This window comes from Podarcis vaucheri, assembly GCF_965113315.1.
Source record: "Podarcis vaucheri genome assembly, chromosome: 8".
In the NCBI taxonomy this organism is placed as follows: domain Eukaryota; kingdom Metazoa; phylum Chordata; class Lepidosauria; order Squamata; family Lacertidae; genus Podarcis; species Podarcis vaucheri.
This window is the reverse complement of record NC_138766.1, coordinates 88581436-88605745: the sequence shown is the minus strand read 5'-3', so window position 1 is coordinate 88605745 and position 24310 is coordinate 88581436. Positions and strand designations below refer to the sequence as shown.

Sequence of the window (24310 nt, the reverse complement as noted above, 5' to 3'; positions counted from 1 at the left end):
GCCACTTCTGGCGAACCAGAGCAGTGCACGGAAACTGCGTTTACCTTCCTGCCGGAGTGGTACCTATTTATCTACTTGCACTTTGACGTGCTTTCGAACTGCTAGGTTGGCAGGAGATGGGACTGAGCAACGGGATTAGCACACTTTTAAAAACCAACAACAACTATAATAACAACAACACACAAACCTTTGATAGTTTTATGATGTACATTACAAATCTAGACTTTTCATTATTTTATTATTCAATTTGCTGTTTTTTAGAGCATAAATTGTATTTTTTTTAAAAGGTTTTCTATGCATCACATGTACGTTATCTAGTTGTATAGACTTTAAACTTGCTCTTATCTGAGGCCCTTCTTTGTGTGCGGATAGCAACGTGAGAATGGGCGTTTTCTGCAGTGGCTTCTCATTTGTGGAATGCTCTCCCCAGGGAGGCTCAGCCTAAAACATGTTGCTTTAAAAAAAAAGGAGGAAGAGGAAGAGGAAGAAGAAAGCGAAAGCCCCACGCTCCGGGAAAGTGTTGCAGCTATTTGAAAACCATCCAAAATGGCTTCTGGTGATAATTGCAAAGGTTACCATCAGTTTGGCTCTCTTTTTTTTTAAGCATTGCAAGATTCATTAAATGATATTCATTGCAGCATCCTAGACCAGGACAGTCACCACAGTTGTCATTTGAGCTCATGTGAACCTTTGTGTGGCTAGGGCAGCCACTAGGTAAGAAGTTGCCTGGATTTCCCATGGCTGCTTCAGAGGCTCCTTCTGCCGGCAAGCGGGAGAATACGGAGTATGCCTGCCTGTGGAATAAGATGACTGTTTTGGTGTCTGTTCCCAGTCTGATTAGCACAGAATTGCCTATAAGAGAACCGCAAGGGGTTGGGGTTATTCTGGATGTCAACCATTTTTGGCAGGGAACCTGAAATGTTGCGGTAGACTGTAGCTTTTCTCTAGCACTCTGCTGACTTTTTGTTTGTTTTATATTATTGTTCCAGCAAGAATAGGTGTGGAAATATTAGTACACACTGTTAAAATGCCTGTATCTGACAAAACATTCATATCTGAATTAAATTTGTGATATCCAACAGCAAATCGTGAACTTTTCTTCCCCTTTGAAAGTTCTCTTATCCTTTTACACTTACTAAGAACTGGTTTCATTAAAGACACTGGGGCTTGCTTCTGAGTAAACTTGTGAACTACTGCTAGTAAATGGACTAAAACAGGTATGTTTACATGATTTTTAATCCAACATATCGACAGTGATGCAGTGAATATTCAGTTCACTGCTGACCTCTCTTTATTCTCCATTTTAAGCCAGCTTCACACAGCAGCTGAGGGAAAAGATTCCTGTGGGAGAAAATGGAATTTATGATCATAATACCATAAACTTAGGTGCAGGGATTCTGCCAGATGCACCTGCTACAGATCTTAATTGTGTTTAATTAAAAATAAATCAGATTGAATATGTTATTCTTTTTAAAAAAAGAAATAGTGGTGAAAAGGTAAAGTTTTCTGCCCTTTTCAAAGGAAGCCTCCTCTTAATTTATACTTTTGTCTGATTTCCTGCAACCATCACAAGGCTCCGTTATAGAAGCTTTTGCTCTGATGGGTTTTGCGAGTCCTCAAATTTCTGCTCTTAGAGATTTAATGAGGGAGAGGTGGGTGGATGCTATACCATCTGTTAATGATTCTGCTTGGTGAACATATTTTACCTCGGGGCCTGGTTACTGACAAGAGGCCAGAACCCAGAATGGCTCTGTAAAGTAATCAGTTGTCTACTGTCTACCTCAATTCTGCTGGGCATATTCAGTAACTGTGAGCTGGTGAGACACCAGCTGTTGTCATCCACTTTTAAAGGGTTTATGAGGTCCCCCTATTAAAACAGTTGCAAAATGCTTCTCAAGTTTCATTTGAGAACCCAATTTGTCTTTGAAAGTCCAAAATACAGAACATGGTAATTTAGTCATTTACCCGTGCTAAGAATGGATCATGGTTGTGACCTGTGAGGATTTGACTTGTGCATTGTGCTGCACAGAACAAACATGATTAATCTGCTTGCCATGATTCAGTTGAACAGTGCTGGTATCACGAAAAGAGAGGAAATGAAGGTGAGGCTCTCTGTTGTTATCGGGATTCGCCTCATATGTAGTTTTTAATAAAAATTGGGTACCATTTTTTATTTTTTCCTCTCTTCTCCAAGCAGAAATTGCACAGAACCTGTTTTCCATGTCCCCAGTCCTAATACAGTATTCCTTTTGTGGATCACAGTCAGTAAGTATATGTCTGTGGTTTTGAAAATGTGCTGAACTTTAACAGTGAATTAAGTATTTAACCATTCACTGTTAAATACTTCATTCTGGTGATCCACAAGTTAGAATCATGAGTAGCTTAACTTTTCAAGTGTCATTATGCATTTCCTTCTAAAGCATTAATCTTTCATTAATGGATAGGCATACTGTGGTAAAAGGATGATGGACTTTTTCAGTCAGGATGAAGTAGCAGAACCACAGTGGTAGGCTTAATCACATTTGAAAATGTAAAATGGAGTTCCTGCTGTATTTTTTTTAAGGATCAGTATGGGATAACTCGGTAGCAAAATCTAGAAGTGTGTAAAATTCAGACACTTTGGGATGGTTTCAGACTGTGGAAAAAGGTTTAAAAGGGGTGAAGGCAGTGAAGATGACCTTTTGCTCCAAAGGCAAAGCTCAGCATGGGAGACTACCTTTTTGTGCAAATTGTGGATAAGAGGCTAAGGCTGTAAAAGCTTGTCTTTTGCAAGATCAGCTAGCTTTGGCAGCACTGTGGATACGAGGGAAATGCGATGAAGTGATGTAAAGAATGGCAAGAGAGAGGCCAGCTGCAGGGTGCTTTAGTAATGGTGGCTTAGAAGGCAGAGATACCTTCACAGAGGAAGGAGGAGAGATCAAGGAATGCAGGGAATAACTGTAGCATTGCTCAGACTGTAGTTTCACAATCTGTTTTGAGACAGGATGGCTGCAATTCAGAATAGCAGTAGACCTGTAACCTTCCTACCTTAGTCAGGTTTAGCGCTGGAATACAAGGTTGTGGGGGCATGGAATTGGAGCATGAATTGAGAGGCCCTCAATACTTTTGTAATACCCCCCTGCTCAAAAGTGAGATTTTATTCCAGGTGGGCCTTCAATAGCTCCAGAGACCAGAAATGTGTTTGCATTATGAACAGCTTTACTGCCATTAACCCTCTTTTTTGAACAGGACATGTTCATAGTTCTGCAGAGAACAAATGCTTCAGATTATTAAGTTAGTGTTTTCCTGACGTGCTTCTATACATATCCTCCGGCAGGCACAACTTAACTTTCAACCTTCAGAAGAACTCCTAAGTCAGCCTTTCTCAACCTTGGGTACCCATATGTTGTTAAACTACAACTCCTATCATGCTTGATCACTAGTTCTGCTAGCCAGGGATTATGGGGGTTGTAGTCCAACAGCATCTGGGGACCCAATGTTGAGAAAGGCTACCCTAAGGTGTTTAGAACCATAAACACGTATCTTAATACAATACAGATTTTTTACAGTCACTCAAAATAAAACTTCAAAACAAATATTAACAAATGATTTAAAAGCTTGGTGAAATAATAATGTATTATTCAACTTGAACCCATCTCACATAAATTTTGTGAGGATAGAGTGCAAGAGTACCCTGTGTGCCACCTTGGATTCCTCTGGGGGAAAGCCTGGGATGCCAAAGTGATAAGGATGAGTTTTCTGAGCAGGCATTAATATTACGTCACAAGCTTTTGTTTTTTATTTTAAATCAATTGAATGATTATTGCTTACCATAAAATACAATAACTGGTGGAATGTGGTAATGATGCTTAACATATAGTGTGTGTCGAATGGATAGAGCATATCACAAATAATTTTGGTAGTCCTTACAACTGTTCTGTAACATAGCTTAATATTATCCCCATCTTGCAGTGGGAGTGAGGTACTGAGGCTTGGAGAATAGTCGCTTGTCTAAGGGCCACCTAGGGAAGGTTGGGGAACATGGAGGCTAACTGGATGGAGTGAAGGAAGGAGAAGCAGCAAGAATGGAATCCATATGAATAACTTCATGTGGTGCTCTGGATTAGGAAAATCGATCAATGCTTCTCTGAAGTCTGCTCATAAAGGAAAAAGAAATGATTGCAGCCTCAGAGGAGTAGATCTGCTATATTTATCTTTCATGCAAGTTATTTAAGGAAGCATGTGGTGTCTTAGTTCAGTTTTTCTTCTTCACCTTTTCTATAAACCAAAAAGTGAGACACTTTGACTTCATTTGATTAAGGAGAAACTTATTCTGTAGCTTTGGGATTTTGTATTGCTATCAGTGACAGTATAGCTGGTGCCAAAGTCTAGATAAAACCCTTACCTTAAAAGAAATGTCTGAGCCCCTTTTTCTTGACCCCAGTCCAGCACCCTTTCCAGCCACCTCCTTCATTCTTAATGAATTGTACATGCATTGCTGTGGTGGGTCATGGTCAATATTTGTTTAAATGGTTTTTATTTACTTTTTAATATTTATAGGTCTTATTTTGTGTTTCATTTGTGTATTCCTTATTTATTGTAACCTGCCGAGAGAACTTCATTACAAATGAAATACATACATAAATAATTGAATGCTGTAAATTGACGATTTTATATTTCAATGAACCACATATATAGTGGGGAGAGCCTTGTAATTAAATTCTTTTTAAGGTGCAATAAGCATTCTTTTTGCCAGTTTCATTTTTTTAGTATGTGGATTCCATCTGCTTTTCAGGATACTGACAAACTGGAACGTGTCCAGAGGAGGGCAACCATAATGGTCAAAGGCCTGGAAACAATGCCTTATGAGGAACGGCTAAGGGAGCTGGGCATGTTTAGCCTGGAGAAGAGGAGGTTAAGGGGTGATAGCCAGTGTGGTGTAGTGGTTAAGAGCGGTAGTCTTGTAATCTGGGGAACCGGGTTCGAGTCTCCGCTCCTCCACATGCAGCTGCTGGGTGACCTTGGGCCAGTCACACTTCTTTGAAGTCTCTCAGCCCCACTCACCTCACAGAGTGTTTGTTGTGGGGGAGGAAGGGAAAGGAGAATGTTAGCTGCTTTGAGACTCCTGAAGGGGAGTGAAAGGCGGGATATCAAATCCAAACTCTTCTTCTCTTCTTCTGATATGATAGCCATGTTCAAATATATAAAAGGATGTCACATAGAGGAGGGAGAAAGGTTGTTTTCTGCTGCTCCAGAGAAGCGGACACGGAGCAATGGATCCAAACTACAAGAAAGAAGATTCCACCTAAACATTAGGAAGAACTTCCTGACAGTAAGAGCTGTTCGACAGTGGAATTTGCTGCCAAGGAGTGTGGTGGAGTCTCCTACTTTGGAGGTCTTTAAGCAGAGGCTTGACAACCATATGTCAGGAGTGCTCTGATGGTGTTTCCTGCTTGGCAGGGGGTTGGACTCGATGGCCCTTGTGGTGTCTTCCAACTCTGATTCTATGATTCTTTCTAGATATTTGATCTTCCTTGTAGTATTCATGGTTGTCAAAAAGGGGCCTTTTGGAGCTTCATAGAGAGGTGAGAGGGCGAAGTTCAGCAGAGGAGATACAGCCTTCCACGACATCCCCCTTCCTATTCTACCTTGAATGTATGAAGGATTAAGGAACTTCAGGATATCACTTGCTACTGGAGTGCAGGGGAAATGGTTCTATCTCAGAGGAGCTTCTGGAATTAAGGGTATTAGCTTTCCAGAGGTCTGATAATCTGTGCTGAAGGGGGAGTATAAAAAACAGCTCTCAGTTAAAACGTGTGAGAGGAAAGATTCAGTTCAGAAAGTGAGACACTAACCTTGATGTTTGGCTTGTATGAAGCCAAAGCATAAGATGGCAATTGTATCTTTGTGTGCATGTAATTTACTCAGGTCAGACATAACATTCAACTGTAGCTTAGTGTTATGAGAATGAACACGGGTAAGTTACAGGTTTGCGTTCTCCATTCTCGTTCACATATAGGGGAGGATGTTTTAAAGCTTCTGGATGTGGTTTCAGACAAACCACTGCCTTCCATTTCTTCTGAGTTGATGAAACACTGGTTTGTTCAAACCACAATTGGTTTAATCAAACAAGGATATTACACCACATTTTGGATCTAGAGGCTCATAATTGTGTAAAATCAATATGTGTAGCTTTCCCTACCCGACAAGCTTTTAACTAATATTATGGGTAAATATATGAAACTGCCTTATACTGACTGAGTCACTGGCCAGTCTCGTCCAGTACTGTCTACTCTGGCTGGCAAAAGTTGTCCAAGGTATATGGGTCCTCTCATTCTTTTGCATCTGGTCGTCTTATAGATGCCTTATATTTTGTGCAGTAGTAGAAACTACTGTGCCTGTACTGCTGTACTTGTTCTGTTCTTGAAAATTGATGCTGAGAGGATTTTTGTTCATTGTTCATCCTACTTTCCTGCCCTGAGTATATGCATAAGGAGATGTCATTTTATGGTGGGGACTCTTTAGACTTTGAAGGAGCTTTGGTCATTATGCCTGAGCAGTGGGGCAGAACTAATGGTTCAATTGTGCTCTAATTTTTATTTTAAACTGTATTGGAACCCAGTTTTCTAAGTTCTTTTCAAAAGGGCTGAACAGAGCTTGTTGTAGACATGTCCAGCTGTTCTTGTTGTGAAACTAGTAGCAGTGAGGTGCACCAAGAACAATGTGTGCAAGCTTCCCATGTATTTGCTTCAGGTGTTAACTTGGTGTCTGCTCCAAGGAATGCCTCCTTTTGCTTCCCTGTGGATTGCTCTCACAGGCAGGCAGGGGAGCAGGACCTCAGGCACATATAATAAATTAGGTGTTGGCAGGTTAGTATAATGAATATGATCCTTCATGTAACCTCGTCCCAAACTTCCGAGGACTTTAAAGATCATGGCCAGTGCCTTGAAATTAAACCCAGAAATGCACTGGCAACCAGTGCAGTATGTTACAACCCCAACCCACCTCCAGACATCAGTTCAGCATTTCAAACAGCCTTCTGGAGCAAGTAGGTGGAAAAGAGGAGTAGAGTTGTATGCCATCCACATGCTGATGACATTATTGTTAAATTTGGGGGTGGGGTGGGGTTTCTAGCTGAGATGTGACTGAAAAGCTATTTTAATTGCTCACTGTGTTGCTACTCTATATCACAGGTGACTGCTTAATAAACTGTAACATTATAACTATTCCCTTTTTTAAAGAAAGAAAGAAAGAATAAAACTTCATGAAAATTAACTTGGATTTAGCCTCATTTAACAAGAATGAAATAAGAAGAAATATACAAAAAACCCACATCCCACTTTTGGTTCAGGAGAACACATGTAAGTGGAACAGCTACCAAATAAGAGTGTTAGCAAAGACTGAATGTATTAGGGCAATACAGTGGTGCCTTGCAAGACGAATGCCTCACAAGACGAAAAACTCGCTAGATGAAAGGGTTTTGCGTTTTTTGAGTCGTTCCACAAGACGAATTTCCCTATGGGCTTGCTTCACAAGATGAAACGTCTTGCGAGTTCTTGCGAGTTTGTTTCCTTTTTCTTAAAGCCGCTAAGCCATTAATAGCCGCTAAGCCGCTAATAGCCGTGCTTGCAAGACGAAAAAACCGCAAGACGAAGAGACTCGCGGAACGGATAATTTTGTCTTGCGAGGCACCACTGTACTTATATTAGACCAATCAACATGTCACAAAACATCATACAAGCTTTTGAGTTTTCTGGAAGTCTTCACCAGACTATATCAGGTATGGCTAGTGTGGGGCCCTCCATATGTTGTTGGTCTACAGTTCTCATCCTCTCTGACTACTGGCACACTGGTTGAGTCTGAGGGGATTTGGAATCCAACTACATATGAATGGGACAATTGTTTTTGTTGTTTATAAACTGTGTTGAAAATTTTAAAAGCAACTACCAAACACAAAGCACTGTCTTCCAAGACAAATGCATGTATAGATTGCAAGCCTTGCATGCAGTTATCTCCTGGATGGGACAATGTTGGCTATCTTGGTGCTGGATGGTAAACAGAACTGGGAAAGGGGGATTGGCACACTGTTTTGTGGTATTTTGGTTGGCCTAATAAAGGATGTTGGAATTTGCCTAATAGTCCAACATGGCTATCTTTCAGTTTAATCAGGCTGGGGCAACAGGAACAATCTCACTACCTCTGATTTTAGCATGTTAAGAATTATCGTCAAAGTAGAATACAGAACACTCCACATTTACACGTGTTCAAGGCATGCGTGACCGTGGCTGTGTGCATTGCTGCGAGCCTGGAAGTGGCAAGGAAAGGGGCAAAAACAGGCCCCAAAGGGCATGAAAATGGCAGAAAAACAGCACCTAGCTATCCCCCAAGCCTTTGCAACTGCAATCCCAGGAGCCCTTGCACTGACATTTGAGGCCTGTGAAGAGTAGGAGTTCGATTGAGGAGGTTTGGAGGGTGTTTGCAGACTTTTTCTATGGTGTTCCCAATATACAAATTTACTTAAATGTGTGGTTCCTTGGAATGTAACCCTTGCATCAATGGGGAGCTGCCTGTACCTGACATCTCCATTTCAGTTAAGCAGAGCACAGTTTGCAACCACATCCAGCATAGTGACACAGGCAGCCATATTTGCTATCCTGGCTATGAGCTTGACTATGACTTGCAACAATATTGGCTTAGCAGTGGAGTTGGTCATTCTTACTTGTACTTAAATGGAAACCGATATGCAATACGCAAAACAGCATTCTTCAGGGCTAAAGGAGTAATTACCGTATTTTTTTGCACCATAACACTCACTTTTTTCCTCCTAGAAAGTAAGGGGAAATGTCTGTGCGTGTTATGGAGCGAATGCCTGCGGGTGGCGGGGGGGATCTGCTGCAGTCGTGAGCAGAGGATCCATGGTTCCCCTTCCTTCCCTCCTCCGTGGTTACAAAGCATGGATCCACATGGATCCTCAGGATTTTTGCATTGGGCTACTCCAAACTCACTGTCAGATCACATGTCTGTGGCCACAGCATGAACCACAAAAATCATATATCCACTATTTCATTTAGAATATTTTTTTTCTTGCTTTCTTCCTCTAAAAACTATGTGCGTGTTATGGTCTGGTGCGTGTTATAGAGCGAAAAATACGGTAATTAATAAAACAGAACACCTGTGTATCTCACAACCTGCTCCATGTTAAATAGAAAGCATTTTCACATTCTGGGAGGGACTCATGAGCCCAGGCACATTGTGGGAGAATGCATTTGGCTAGTAAACAAAGCTGTTTAAATCCAGCAGTTGCTAAAACACTTTCTTGGTATGCGTGTGACAGTGTGAGTGGAAGAGGCAAAATGTATATACAGTACCACGTTCTGTGTTGTTTGCTGCAATGTGTGTATGTATAAATAGCCAGTTTATCATTGATATTCTGTGCGCCTGTGTGTGTGTGTGTGTGCTGAAGGAAACAGAATCTGTTTTCAGTTAACCTTTTGTGGTTGGAGTATAATATGCACAGAACACCCGTATGTATTGACCTTTGCTGAATGCTAGCTTCAAGACGTTTTAAACAATGGCCATACTTGGTGTATAATTTGGGTCACCTTTTTTCTTCCATTGTGTGTGCGTGTCTATGTGTGTTTTGAGGTATCTTTTCCATTTTTCTAGTAATCCTTTCTTGCAGATAAATTTTGAGAATATTTCAGAACACTTTACAGTACTTAGAAAGTATGAATTTTGTAATTGGGTTGTCTTTAAATGAAAGATGATTAGAGGTTACGTCTCATTGTTTAGTGCAGCCCCTCCCCCTCCCCCTCCCCCAATTATTCTTGTTTCATCAGAATAGTTATTTAAAATCAAATGTCAGTGTTGGTAGGTACGATGCCAGAGGCATGGATTTAAAGCTAAACTGGTTGCAGGAGCGGATCTACAGCTATGACCTGGGTCAGGCTTGATTTGCAGCTTAGTCAGTTGTAGAATCTGCTGTCAGTTTTGTAAACAGGAGTCTGCTGGCTGAACTGAACAGAAGGGTGAGATTAGCATATTAATAAGGTTGTTGCTAATCGCCTCCCCTCCCTCCCCTCTCCCTCCCTTCCTCCTCCGCCTCTCCTGAATGAATCTAGGAATACAGACGCACACAGTCACATTGCTGGCTGGTTGCATTCTGTTTGGTAGCTTGTCCAGGGAAAAGGATGATCTGTGCTTTAAATTGTTGAGGCATGCGAAGACTCCGAAACTGAAATGCATTCTTCACGCTGTCGGAATATATTACTCGAGCAGCACTAAGGAATGGGGTGGTGTGGAGGTGGGTCTTTTCTTGCTTCTACCTTTGCAGCCAAACCTGAAAGACGCTAAATGTAAGGAGGGTTAGTAGTTGATTTTTCCTGCTTGTGACTACACTCAAGCGGCTGGCTTCCCAGCCCCCCTGCGGGAGCAAATACTACTGGAGACCTGAATTGGAACATTGTATGCTGGAGCCTGGCGTGATCTCTATACGATTGTGTGTATGTTGTTCTTGGAATTGGCAGGGCAACAGGCCCCGAAACAAGCAGGTGTCATCTATATGGAGAAAAGCGGCTGTAGTCCATTCCCAATATGCTGGGCTAAAGGTACACCAAACTTAAATATTATATATTTTCTGACTTTTGATTCATGCATCAAAATAAAAGGGGGGAAATAAGTTGGTTGGGAGGGAAGGACTGGCATGAAATTGGAAACACAGTGGCTGTATTCTGGCCATGTAATTTTGATGTGGAAGCAGTCAGCTGTGGTGTTTTACCTGACAACCATAAACATTTTACCCTCTAAAGGCAGGGAAACAAATGGTATGAGCATTATTGGTTTTGAATAGTCAGTACTTTTCAGTTTTGATGATCTATTTGAAATGGAGAATTCATCTACCTCAGTTGCCTGCATTTTTAAAAATTATTATTTAAATCTTTTATCAAATGTTATTCATTATTTTTCAGGATAGATTCTGCAAATTATGACTAATTTCGGTGGCCAAAACAGGGTGGAAATTTGATGAGTGTGAACAGGATAGAATTTTTATGCAGAACTACTGCATTGGTTACCTTTTTTAAAAGCTGTGGTAAACGTGACAGGGAAGTGCTTTATAGCTGGCACAATCAGACAGGATCTGACTTGAAATTCAGGTTGAGCAATAAACGAGTTCCAAGTATAGAACTCTCCCTACTGGGTGTATTTTTAGTGGGTTTTAAAGGCAGCAGCATTATTTGCACCCTTGCCCTTTAGTGCACTGTCATGTAAGGTCCGGGTGCCTGTACTGTACATTTTAAGGTAAAATTATAAAGGACAAAATAGCCCTCCCCCCACATAAAGGTTTAATTTTGTAATGAAAAGTAGTGCAAGATGACCTCTTTCTTTATGGTGGTAGTGATTCACCTGAACAGGTCACCTATAGTATCCAGCTGGGCTATGAGCCAACCATTACCCTGCTCCCTGCCAAAGGGTAGCTGGAGTATTGCAATGCTCAGTTCATTACATGACCGGAGGCAGTTCGTGACCGCTACTCTGTGAAGGAAGGTTTTTAATCTGCTGTCACATTATGAGTTGTCAGCTGTGCCATAGCTTATGGTGGAGCACTGAGTCTGGTTTTAACCTCTGACATCTCCTGTCCAAGATTCTTGGATAGCAGATCTGAGAGACAGCTATCTGAGAACTTGGTTTTCCATTGCCAGTCAGTGTGTCTTACTTACCCTCTTTTTCCTCAAAGGAGTTGCATATATTCTCCTTTCCCACCTCCCCTTTATCTCACAAGGGTGTTGTGAAGAATGATTTTTATGAGAGATTTGAATCCAGGCCTCCTGAGTCCTAGACCACACTTGCTCTCATGGGTAGCAGATTGTTTTATTATATCGGGGTAGCCATCCTCCTCTGGTTGTTGGGGATTCCCATCAGCCTCAGCCAGCATAGTCAGTGTTTATGAGAGTTCGGAGCCCAATGACAGGTGGAGGGTACCATGTTGGGTTAGATGAACCACTGATTGGACACTATATATGGCAGCTTCTTAGATAGTTATCTCCAGACTAGTTGTGAAACCTTCTTCCCAGTGAAATATAAGTCCAGAATTCTTGAATAGTTTCCTCTGGATATGTGCAATGCATTTCCTTGGAATTTTCTTTAGAATTGTCCGGCTATGTGCACCTTCATCTTGGTGAGCTGTAAATGTAAAGTGAAGCACAGCATTTCTGTTACTTTTGGATCCCAACTCAATATTTCCTGTTTTATGAAGGGCATATTTGCTAAGTTAAATAAGGCAATGGCAACTTTCAATTTTGAAATCACAAATGCACTGAATGCTGTTCGCTTATATAAAATTAATGCTACATGTATTTTTGATGAGATTTTTTAAAAATAGCTTCACATAAAGGATAAACTTGGAACCTTGTGTCAGACTTACATTAGAATGTAGGGCTATTCAGTTAGATTACAGAGGAGTTAGTCCCTTAGCTGCTTTTATATTCCTCATCTGTTGAATAAAACTCAAGGGTAAAGATGCTGCTCTTCATGTCTGTGATGTCTAGTTTAATATCAAACCTCCTAAATTTTATCAGTACTGGATACTTCAGGGATAATATCCAGGAAGCCATAGGATGCTTAGAGTTACATAACTCTCACAGGCACTTTGCAAGTTATAGAAATCAGATACCCTGAAGCCAGAATGTATTGATGTACCTACACACTGTTTAAGTTGAGAAGAATACACATAAGTAGTCCTATTCTTTACTATCATTGTGATCTCATTTCAGAGTAACTTTATAACTGTTACTCAACTTTATAATTGAAGCCGTGGACATGGTTAACTTCAAGCCATTCTGTCCAGCTGTTGCTGGACAATGTATGTCTTGGGGAGGGGGACGGGATGACATACACTCATACAAGCTCTCCGTTTGAACTCTCCATGTGTCTTACCCATCCTTTAATTGATACACTGTTCAGCTGACATCCAGTTACTCCTTACTATCCATGTTTGTGGATCTAGACATCCCTTATGACTCCGTACACCTGCTGACGTCTTATAAATAAGAAGAAAATTAGATTTTCTACTTCAGTGTGCATGGAAGTATTTATGGGCAATTTTTACCTCTCTACAATATGTTGGGCAGGGATCTACATATTTTGATTGCTATTGCTAGTCAAACAAAAATTTATGGCCACCAGCTTGTTTCCAGTTGGCTGGAGGCAAGCACTTTTGCCCAACAGCCAAGAATTCCCCCTAAACTTACTGGAGGGGAAGGTAGATAAGAAGCATTCCAGATTCAGTTTGACCCCCCCCCCTTTCTGTTACCTGAGGGAAAGATAGGTGGTGAAAATTGCAGGCTTTAGGCAGTGCACAGTGCTGGGGCTCTGAGCTCTAACATTGAGCAGCGGTTGAAAAGGTTTCCTTTCCCCAGTTCTCTCACATGCAGAAAAGACTGGACAAGGAAAGTGAAAGTTTCAGCAATTACTGGGTAATGGGGCTCAGAGCTTTCCTCTGAACCTTTGACCTGGGGAAGAGGGTGGGAATTAATCCAGGATGAGCCTGAGTCACTTCTCTGCTTCAAAGTAGGAAGAAGGTCTGTTGCTCATTACTCCCACCAGTGGGCAATTGCACACTTGTCATGGAGAGCATGGCAAGTGTTTGGAGACACGTAAATGGAGGTTTGGAAGGGTGGCACCAGAACTGGGGGAGCTCAGCTGATGTGTTAGAGGTTGTTCTTCTGGCCTAGAGCTGTTTGTTTCCCAATTCCTCTTCACGAGAACTGGTGCAGTGTACCTCCTTGCTTGCATATATTTCCTCAGGGTCATTCTTGCTGCCTTGTTCCTGAGGCTAGACTCCAGTTCCCCACCTTTGAAAGTAGAAATGTGTCCTTGGCCTTTGAATGACTAAGGTTGGGTTCACATGTGTTAGTAACATGTTCATGGTCTTTGTTATTTTTTCTTAGGCAGTCATTCTGCCTCTCACTTCCCTTCCATCCAAAATGTAGACAAGTGAACATAAGAACTGGATCAGATCAAAGGGTTCTCTACTCCATCATTGTGTTTCCCCGTTGGCCAAACAGATGCCTTTGGAAAGTCCACCAGCAAGACATGAGAGCAAGAGCACTTGCCCACTTACGTTCCCTTATGGTATTAGTCATCATGACTAGTATCCATTCCTAGTCCTATGCTTCATGAATTTGTCCAAATGCCTTTTAAAGCTGTCCCAAGTTTGTGGCCATTACTGCATCTTGTGGGAGTAAATTCCAGTGTTTAACTGTACATTGTGTGAAGAAGTGTTTCCTTTGGGCTGTCCTGAAGTGTGTAGTTTCACTGAAGCATGTAGTTTCATTAAGTTACTGTGAATTGTGTGTTATGAGAGAGGGGGTGGGGAGAACCTCCCCTGAAACACTTTCTCCAAACCATTCCTAGCATGTTTCTTGCCTCTTTTTCAAACTAAAAAGCACCAAATGCTATAACCTTTCTGCATAGGGGGACTGCTCAGACCCTAGATATTTTGTTTCCCTTTTCTGAATCTTTCCTAACTTTACAATAGAGGTGTATTGATGAGGGGACATTTTTAAATTTCTGGTAACTTACAGAGCAGTGGTGGCCAAAGAGATGCCTTGTGGATGGATGCTTCTGGATTGCAACTCACATCATTCCTGGCCATTGGCCATGCTGGCTGTGTCTGATGGGAGTTGCATTTGGATGTGGGTAGACGCGGGTGGTGCTGTGGGTTAAACCACAGAGCCTAGGACTTGCCGATCAGAAGGTTGGAGGTTCGAATCCCTGCGACGGGGTGAGCTCCCGTTGCTCGCTCCCTGCTCCTGCCAACCTAGCAATTCAAAAGCATGTCAAAGTGCAAGTAGATAAATAGGTACCACTCCGGCAGAAAGGTAAACGCCGTTTCCGTGCACAGCTCTGGTTCTCCAGAAGCGGCTTAGTCATGCTGGCCACATGACCTGGAAGCTGTACGCCAGCTCCCTCAGCCAATAAAGCGAGATGAGCGCCGCAACCCCAGAGTCGGTCACGACTGGACCTAATGGGCTTACCTTTACCTAAGAAATGACTAACTTGGAGTAAAACCTGCAGATAATCCCTTACTGGTTTATTATGGCATAAACTGACTTAGACAAGAGTATACTTCAGCAAATATAATCCATTGAGCATCCTGCCAAGCACATATCAACACAGGAGACAAATAACTATTTTAAAGGTCGTGTGTGTGTGTGTGTGTGTGTGTGTGTGTGTGTGTGTTAATCATTTCTCAAATAGTCTGTTTTCAGTGTTCCCCAGAGAGAAGATGCAGTGAGAGTTTCTTATTTGCAATTGAATAGTGACTAGTCTTTATCTGATAAATATGCATGCAGTGCTTGTGGGCTTAACCTTAGGGAACAAAACTGGATCTGGCCAGCTCCGATAATAAAGATTGTTAAATAGCTGCATATGGAAGCAAGGTAGTAAAACAATAACAAATTTGAATAATAACATTCTTAACTGTTGTAAAATTAAGTATGCTATTAACCATCTCCTGTCACTACGTGCCACAGACCATACAGTTATGTGTGTCAGCTACTGCCTAGGAAACCTTGTTTGAAAATCTGCTTATCTTTATCTTCTTCATGTTGACAGTGGCATTTCTCCTTCTTGAAAAGAACCCTGTGTGAATTCAGGGACTCTGTACAATTCTTCTCACTTTCTCTCTTGCTTTTAAAAACGGAAAAGCTACTATCTTCTCAGTAACCTGATTGTAATTAGTACTCTGGGGCTTATGTGGCTGGTACATTGTTGCTATAATCGGCTAAGCAGTCCTTCCTTTTCTGTACAAAATAACCACGACAGTGTTGCCAAATTCAACTTTTTCACACCAGTATAGCCTCATGCAACTTCACACTAAAGCAGCCTTTTTCTGTTGAGAGCTGCTCTGGAATCAAGACACCTTTTTGATTTACTTATTGTGTTCAGAGTAGAGTGCCTTATATTAGTTCCTGATGGTGGTTATAACTGACTTGGACCTGTGAAAGATGCAGGTTCAAATACTTGATAAGCGATGAAGTTGTTAAGTGTCTCTCAGCATGCTAGCTTCTTTTAAATCTCACTTTTCACTTATGTAAAATGGAATCACTTATACAGCTATTTCAGGGATAAGAGAGAACCATTGTAATCTACTTTTGAAAAGTGCTATAGAAATCATCCTGAAGAGATGATCCCACGTAAGAGATGACCTGAAAGTCTTTTGAGATGTTTGTAAGTGTAGTGTTTTATTGCATTACATGCTTGCATATCTGAGAACCCAAGAAAAAGTGTTTTCATACATAATCTGTGCAGCATCTAAAGCTTTCTTTCTCTGTTGGCCTTTTCATGTCTGGAATAAATGAACCGACTTCTACATACAAACCACCTTTATGTATAGAATGCTTGTGGAATTACTTTATAATGGAAATATTTCAGTCAAATCTGAATAGATTTAGGAGGGATTTAATGAGTAGGGGTTTACCTTTCCAATAAACTGCTTTCTGCATTGCTTTTGGAAATCAGGGTGAGCTCTTTTTGACTACTTGGAGAGGTGAAGCTCCCTCGAGGGAATTTTTAATGTGATGCCAGGCTGGTTTTCTGTGATGATACGAACCAACTATAACATAAATAATTTATGGGCATTCAATGTTTTATCTTCATAGCTCAAGAGTAAATTGGAAAACATGATGGCAAAAGCTGTTGCAGAGAATGTAGCAGTAAAAATTAACCAATACTAGTCAAAATATGTATTAATTTTTTTAATGAACAATCATTTAGTTCTCAGACTTGAAGGTAATACATTCTTTCAAAATAAGAATATTGTAGACTAAGTGCATCATTCTTCCCACTGTTATTTTGGCACCTGCCGCTTCCATTAAAATAAGTAAATGCTTCAATGTGGATCTGATGCTCTAATTTACACAATCATTATCCTGGAGCGACAGCCCCATAATTCACTCCTGATCTATTTATGTATTCAAGGGATCGAGCAACAGTTGGATTTCAGAAAAGCTGACCAGTGCCATAACCAACCTCCCTAGCACCATTAATGAGTTTTCACTGGTATGAAATCTTTGCTGGGGGCTGCACTTTCATGCCACCCTTCTCTGGGTTTCTGGTGCTATCCTGATATTTGGGACTACAGCTTTCATCAACTCTGGCCAGGATTTCTTATGCATATTTAAAAGATTTGCATATTTTCATGTTGAGGGGCTGAACATGCTTCACTGTGTTAGGCTGTATACAAGGGGCCAGTGAGAAGCTGCATGGGTGCCATTCTGCCTGAGCTACTGTCACCCTAAGTTTTTGAGCAAGCAAGCATTTGATAATTGAACATTATTTGGATTACCTATCAATATTAACTATTAACTGCCAAGTTCTAGGTAGTCCTAATGCGGAACAAGAGCCACTCATTGGTTTGGAATTATAACAGTAGCGGATGTCTTATATGTGTAGATGCTGAGCATTTAAATGGACAGGGTCCCCCTTCTTTTGGGAGAACCCCCATGGTTTAGGAAGAGCTTGCTTTTAAAGGAATTGAGTTCTAGTTCCTCAGAATAAATGGGAAAACTTACTGGATTTTCATGTGCATTTGAACGAAGCAATGGGCAGAGTAGAGGTGCAGGACTAGGGAATATCAATCACTGAATCATAGAATCATAGAATCATAGAGTTGGAAGAGACCACAAGGGCCATCGAGTCCAACCCCCTGCCAAGCAGGAAACACCATCAGAGCACTCCTGACATATGGTTGTCAAGCCTCTGCTTAAAGACCTCCAAAGTAGGAGACTCCACCACACTCCTTGGCAGCAAATTCCACTGTCGAACAGCTCTTACTGTCAGGAAGTTCTTCCTAATGTTTAGGTGGAATCTTCTTTCTTGTAGTTTGGATCCATTGCTCCGTGTCCGCTTGTCTGGAGCAGCAGAAAACAACCTTTCTCCCTCCTCTATGTGACATCCTTTTATATATTTGAACATGGCTATCATATCACCCCTTAACCTCCTCTTCTCCAGGCTAAACATGCCCAGCTCCCTTAGCCGTTCCTCATAAGGCATCGTTTCCAGGCCTTTGACCATTTTGGTTGCCCTCCTCTGGACACGTTCCAGTTTGTCAGTGTCCTTCTTGAATTGTGGTGCCCAGAACTGGACACAGTACTCCAGGTGTGGTCTGACCAGAGCAGATTACAGTGGCACTATTACTTCCCTTGATCTAGATGCTATACTCCTATTGATGCAGCCCAGAATTGCATTGGCTTTTTTAGCTGCCGCGTCACACTGTTGGCTCATGTCAAGTTTGTGGTCAACCAAGACTCCTAGATCCTTTTCACATGTACTGCTCTCAAGCCAGGTGTCACCCATCTTGTATTTGTGCCTCTCATTTTTTTTGCCCAAGTGCAATACTTTACATTTCTCCCTGTTAAAATTCATCTTGTTTATTTTTGCCCAGTTCTCTAATCTGTCAAGGTGGTTTTGAAGTGTGATCCTGTCCTCTGGGGTGTTAGCCACCCCTCCCAGTTTGGTGTCATCTGCAAATTTGATCAGGATGCCCTTGAGTCCATCATCCAAGTCGTTGATAAAGATGTTGAATAAGACCGGGCCCAAGACAGAACCCTGTGGCACCCCACTAGTCACTCTTCTCCAGGATGAAGAGGAACCATTGATGAGCACCCTTTGGGTTCGGTCAGTCAGCCAGTTACAAATCCACTGAGTGGTAGCATAGTCAAGACCGCATTTTACCAGCTTCTTTACAAGAATATCATGGGGCACCTTGTCAAATGCCTTGCTGAAATCAAGGTAGGCTACATCCACTGCGTTCCCTTCATCTACCAGGCTTGTAATTCTGTCAAAAAACGAGATCAGGTTAGTCTGACATGACTTATTTTTCAGAAATCCATGCTGACTTTTGGTGAGCACAGCATTCCTTTCCAGGTGCTCACAGACTGTTTGCTTAATGATCTGCTCCAGAATCTTCCCTGGTATTGATGTCAGACTGACTGGGCGGTAATTATTTGGGTCCTCTCTTTTCCCCTTTTTGAAAATAGGGACAACATTTGCCCTCCTCCAGTCTGCCGGGACTTCGCCTGTTCTCCAGGAATTTTCAAAGATGACTGCCAGTGGTTCTGAGATCACATCTGCCAGTTCTTTTAATACTCTTGGATGCAGTTCATCTGGCCCTGGAGACTTGAATACATCTAAACTAGCCAAATATTCTTGTACTATCTCCTTAGTTATTCTGGGCTGTGTTTCCTTTGCTGAATCATTTGCTCCAAATTCTTCAGGTCAGGCATTGTTTTCTTTATCGGAGAAGACTGAGGCAAAGAAGGCATTGAGTAGTTCAGCCCTTTCTGTGTCCCCTGTTTGCATTTCACCATCTTCTCCTCTGAGTGACCCCATTGTTTCTTTGTTCTTCCTTTTGCTACGAACATACCCATAAAAGCCTTTTTTGTTGCTTTTAACCTCTCTAGCAAGCCTGAGTTCATTCTGTGCTTTAGCTTTTCTGACTTTGTGTCTACACGTGCTGGCTATTTGTTTGAATTCCTCTTTGGTGGTTTCCCCCCTTTTCCATTTTTTGTACACATCCTTTTTAAATCTTAATTCAGTTAAAAGTTCTTTAGATAGCCACCCTGGCTTCTTTAGGCACCTTCCATGTTTCCGTCTCATTGGTATTGCCTGACGTTGTGCTTGTAGTATCTCCCTCTTAACAAACTCCCAGCCATCATGAACTCCCTTTCCTTTTAGTATTGTTGCCCATGGGATCTCACCCAGCACTTCCCTAAGTTTTATGAAGTCGGCTTTCTTAAAGTCAAGAAATTGAGTCCTAGTATGCTTGGCTGCTCCTTTCCGCTGTATAGTAAACTTCAGAAGAGCATGATCACTCGTGCCTAATGATCCTTCCACTTCTACCCCACTAACCAGGTCATCAACATTGGTTAGGACCAGATCTAAAATTGCTGTTCCTCTTGTTGCTTCTCCCACTTTCTGGACAATGAAGTTGTCTGCAAGGCCAGTGAGGAATCTGTTTGACCTTATGCTCTTGGCTGAGTTTGACGTCCAACAAATATCCGGGTAATTGAAGTCCCCCATTACTACTATCTCCCTTCCTTTTGCATGCTTGGCCATCTGTTCCAGGAAGGCATCATCTATGTCCTCCGTTTGGCTTGGGGATCTATAGTAAACTCCCACAATGAGGTCTCTGTTATTCTTCTCTCCCTTAATTTTGACCCAAATGCTCTCACTTTGGCTTTGAGGATCTAAATCTTGGATCTCTTCACAGGTATACACATCCCTGACATATAACGCCACTCCTCCTCCTTTCTTGTCTGGAAACAGGAATGGGCTTGCACACATGCACATACCTTGGACAAGTGAAAAAGACAGCCGTGCAAGTTTAAACACTGAGGCTGAAAAGTAAGAGTCTATAACAAGCTGTTCAGTATCTAAGCAAGATAAGCTAGGAAAGTAATATTCTCTATTTTAATACAGCGGAAGCTCAGCAGGGGAAATTGGAAGAATAAAGGCTGTCATGAACTTTTTTTTTGCCATGAACCAATACATTTGTTGTTGGAAGATTAGTACAAAATTCCTGTAAACTAATACTGATGATCACAGCCCCACAGTAAAGCAGAAAAAGGATGTAAGTGCTTCAAGAAATTGTACGAATTTGGGAAATGGGGGAAGGCCAAAAAAATGCTGACACTATTATGGAGGAGACTGACCAACTAATATGTTAAAAAAGCAAGCAGAAAGCTTTGTGAGGCCAGCTAGATTCCTAGCAAAATGAGAGGGGAACAGATGGGAGAAAAATAGTGTGACATGGAAGGCCTACAGCTTTATAACAGTCTTAAGATAGATAGCAAGAGATATTTTGCAAGTGGAATAAGATTAGCCTAATTAGGTGGCAGACAAAAATAGAGAATGTTTTTAAATAACGTTAGGTTTAAAAGCATTATTTGAAATCATGACTGTTCACTTTAACTTGTGATAAATGTAAGAAAGTGATGTAACAAAACTGTAGAATTACAATATAAAAATTGCAAAAATTGCTCAGTTTCTTTTATATTCAGTTGCGTGGGTTTCCCCCACTCTGTTTATGCAACTCAGTTTCTGTTCTAATGTTTAGACAACTAATGTCTTTAAAAAGCAAAAGTGCACTTTTTCATGTAATCTTTTCTAATGAACAGAATCCATGAAGCCAGCTGGATGGGATGTGGTGCTTGTATTGGTGGGATTAATGTGATCAGAATAAGCGGTTTTCACAGAGTTACATTTGCCTCCGTCTGCTCATCTAATTTCTTCCATTTGTCGAAGTCTTGTTGTTATAGTGGGAAACAATCTATCTTTATCTCTTAGTATTGTGCCTACTTGCATCTAGTCTGTGTGCCTCATTTGTCTTCAGCTTTATAGACTCATTTGGTTGAAAGGGACTTTTTCAAAGGCCATTAAATTTGTTCATCTCTGGAAGGCAGGGCAATCTATGAACTATCCCCTGCCTATCAGTCCACATAGTTTGGACATCAACTTTGGTCCTAAGCAAAGACTGCTTGTGGCCAAACTCCTGTGCAGAGTAGTTGACACTGGATGAAAGCAAGTGAGTTGCTTCCAGGTACAATATGGACAGGATTTCATAAGAGTACAAGATTGATAGGAATACAGAGGAATGATGATCAGGACTGTAAAATATCAGCACACTTGCTACCCCAAAGCATTTTTTCCTTCAGTTTGTTGCTTGCACCCATCATGAAGTCCAATCACCAGTGCTCTTGGGTTAATACAAAAGGCAACCCAATTTTCATTTAAAAGGTGTTAAGCTATGGAATATTTCAACAATTATATCTACAGAGGTAGCAGCAGAAAATATGTAAGTTTTTCTTTACCTTGAGCTGTTTTTATTGCTGTGCAACCAGTAAACCTCAGTGGCAGTGATAGGGAACCTTTTGCTTTCCCAGTACGGTAGTTTCTGGATAATAATTCCCTTTGTCCCTGACCATTGGGTATGCTGGCTAGGGCTGATGGGATTTGGAGTCAAACCAAAACTGGAAGTCCTCCAAGTTTCCTATCCCTGTTTTAAACTGAAGTGAGTTACCAATAGCTTGGACTTGTCAGTGAATCATTCAGCTTGACAGCCCAGTGTTGTGGGAACTGCAAGGGACTGTGGCCGTTGCCACCAACTTCATAGATTACAGCACTCATCAGCCCTGATCATTGGTCTTGGTGGCTGGGGCTGATGGGATTTGGAGTTCAACACCTTTGGGAGTGCAATGCTTGCTTCTAGAGTTGAAAATATTGACTCTTAGTGTTATAATAGAATACTTAAAAATATTTGTTATTGTTCAGAAGTTATTGACCTAACTTCAGTTTTCAGGCACAGATATTCAGGATAAATATAAGATAAAGTTTTTGCATGTCCAGACTTCTTTGCTTGTTGTCTGGGAGTATTTAGAACAAGCTGGATGGCCCTAGGTGTCACTATTGTCCATTTGACCTTTCTCAAAGATAGTTTGGTATCTTTAGGGTAGGGGCTAAATTAGACACTTTAGCATCTGAGCACCACCTTAGTTTCTGTTAAAACTCATGAAAACCTTGAGGCAGATATTGAAGTCCCCCCGCCCAAAAAAACCCCACACACCCACTTGGTATTTTAAGCTTACTCAGGTGTTAACTATTTGCATGCTGTTTCTGTGTTTTTTGTTTTTAATTGTTTAATTATTGATTTATTATTCTTTGAATATTCACTACCTTGAGTGCTTGGTTTAGAAATGTGTCAGGCAGAATGGAAAAGATTTCAATAAATCTGGTATAGAGCAAGTTGTTTTAAGTACCTGTGAACTTATAAAAATAGATTTCTTAACTGCTTTGTATATTTTTCTTCTTGGGCCTAAAATAATAACCAATTGACAGAACAAATGAATAGAATTGTTATATTAAAACTGGAGATTAATGGCAGAAAGCATAATGGGCAAAATTCTTTCAGTTCCGTCTTGGTTTACACAGCATTTGGTAAACTCTAGAGGTAGCTACTTATATAAATGGATTACACATTTTGAAATAAATCTCAAGGCCATCAGAGGCCCATCTGAGTTTATCATATAGCATTATGACCAAGCGACATTTTATTTTCACAATATTCTCCAGTTGTTACTCAATTAAAGCTCTTGTCTAAGGACATCCCCAGTAGTTGTTTAAACTTATCAATGACATGTAAAATAGGCTTTGTTAGCATCTGTTGTCCTTAAAACAACAATAAAGTTTCTCATTCCTTGTGCTCCAAATTATAGGCTACAGTTCTTATGAGACCTAAGCAACAGTTTTGTCCAAACTAAAACTTAATGCCATGTGCCTGCTCAGGAACTGTAAATTCAGGATTAAATTACCTTTTCCAACCTTCCTCCATTTTAAGTTGGAGTTTTTTTCTTTATAAGAGGCTGTTTTTCTCAGATTTGGTGACACAGATTTGGTGACACAAAGCGCAATCCATAAAGTACTCAAAAATACCCGCAGAAATTAATGGGAACTGTGTATAATAAATGCTGTTCAAAAATCATGTATGAAAAATGCAACCCTATGGACTGCCTTTGCACTTGCTGCCATGCCACTTAAGTAATACACACAGGTTTGCACACACTTTGTTCACATTCCACAGTAGCCGTGCCCTGCCAGTTCAAGAAGGGCATTGCTTATGTATTTGGTAGATGATGCTGTTGGGACCAGCTGCATGGGTGGAATTCTGTATGTGGTTTCAGACTAACATGGGAACAATTGTAGAGGTAGCCATGCCAACAAGGGAACATGAAAGCCTATATATTCAGAACTCTTTTGTTGTTGTTCCTTTCCCATGTGGCTGCATCTTTGAATTGTGTTAGGATTTACTGCTTTTTAGTCCTATCTGATGGTCAGCCACCCCATCTTAATTATTGGATAAGAACAATATTGTAAATGAAGCTTGTGTGGTTGAATTATACAGTATTTTAATCATTGGTTAGATTAGGGATAGGCAACACGGTGCCCTCAATTTCCACCATGGGCTTCAACTTCCATCATCCCTGATCATTGGTTAGGATGTGTGCTGTCGTCTTGAACATCTGGAAGGCACCCACATTGGCTACCCCAGGGCTAGATAACTTTGTGTCCGAATTACATGTTCTTCATTTATGTATGATTTGACATTCTCTTTTATGGCAAAAGCTATTATGAAATTCCTTAAAACCATTTCTGTCTTGTAAAGAAAAAAACCACATATGTATAAAGATAGCCAGAGCAAAATATTGAACTCCACAATGCTTCTCTGCTTCTAAGCAATTATAAATTATGTAGTGTGAAAGGCATGTTGACTGTA

General features: G+C 41.0%; 1 protein-coding gene across 13 annotated transcripts in view; it reads left to right on the top strand.

Moving 5' to 3' along the window:
- The window catches only part of PTK2 (protein tyrosine kinase 2), a 221046-nt gene that overhangs the window by 55024 nt on the left and 141712 nt on the right, over positions 1–24310 (top strand). For 3 of the 13 annotated variants that reach the window (XM_082235520.1, XM_082235518.1, XM_082235512.1), the window contains exon 1: positions 10137–10586. The exons of 6 other annotated variants lie outside the window; for them this stretch is intronic. In XM_082235520.1, coding sequence (XP_082091646.1) covers positions 10484–10586 — 103 coding nt within the window. In that variant the 5' untranslated portion in view covers positions 10137–10483. Of the gene's footprint in view, positions 1–10133; positions 10587–24310 lie in introns of those variants that run through there. 4 more of the 13 variants (XM_082235521.1, XM_082235522.1, XM_082235514.1 and 1 more) reach the window with 3 other exon arrangements.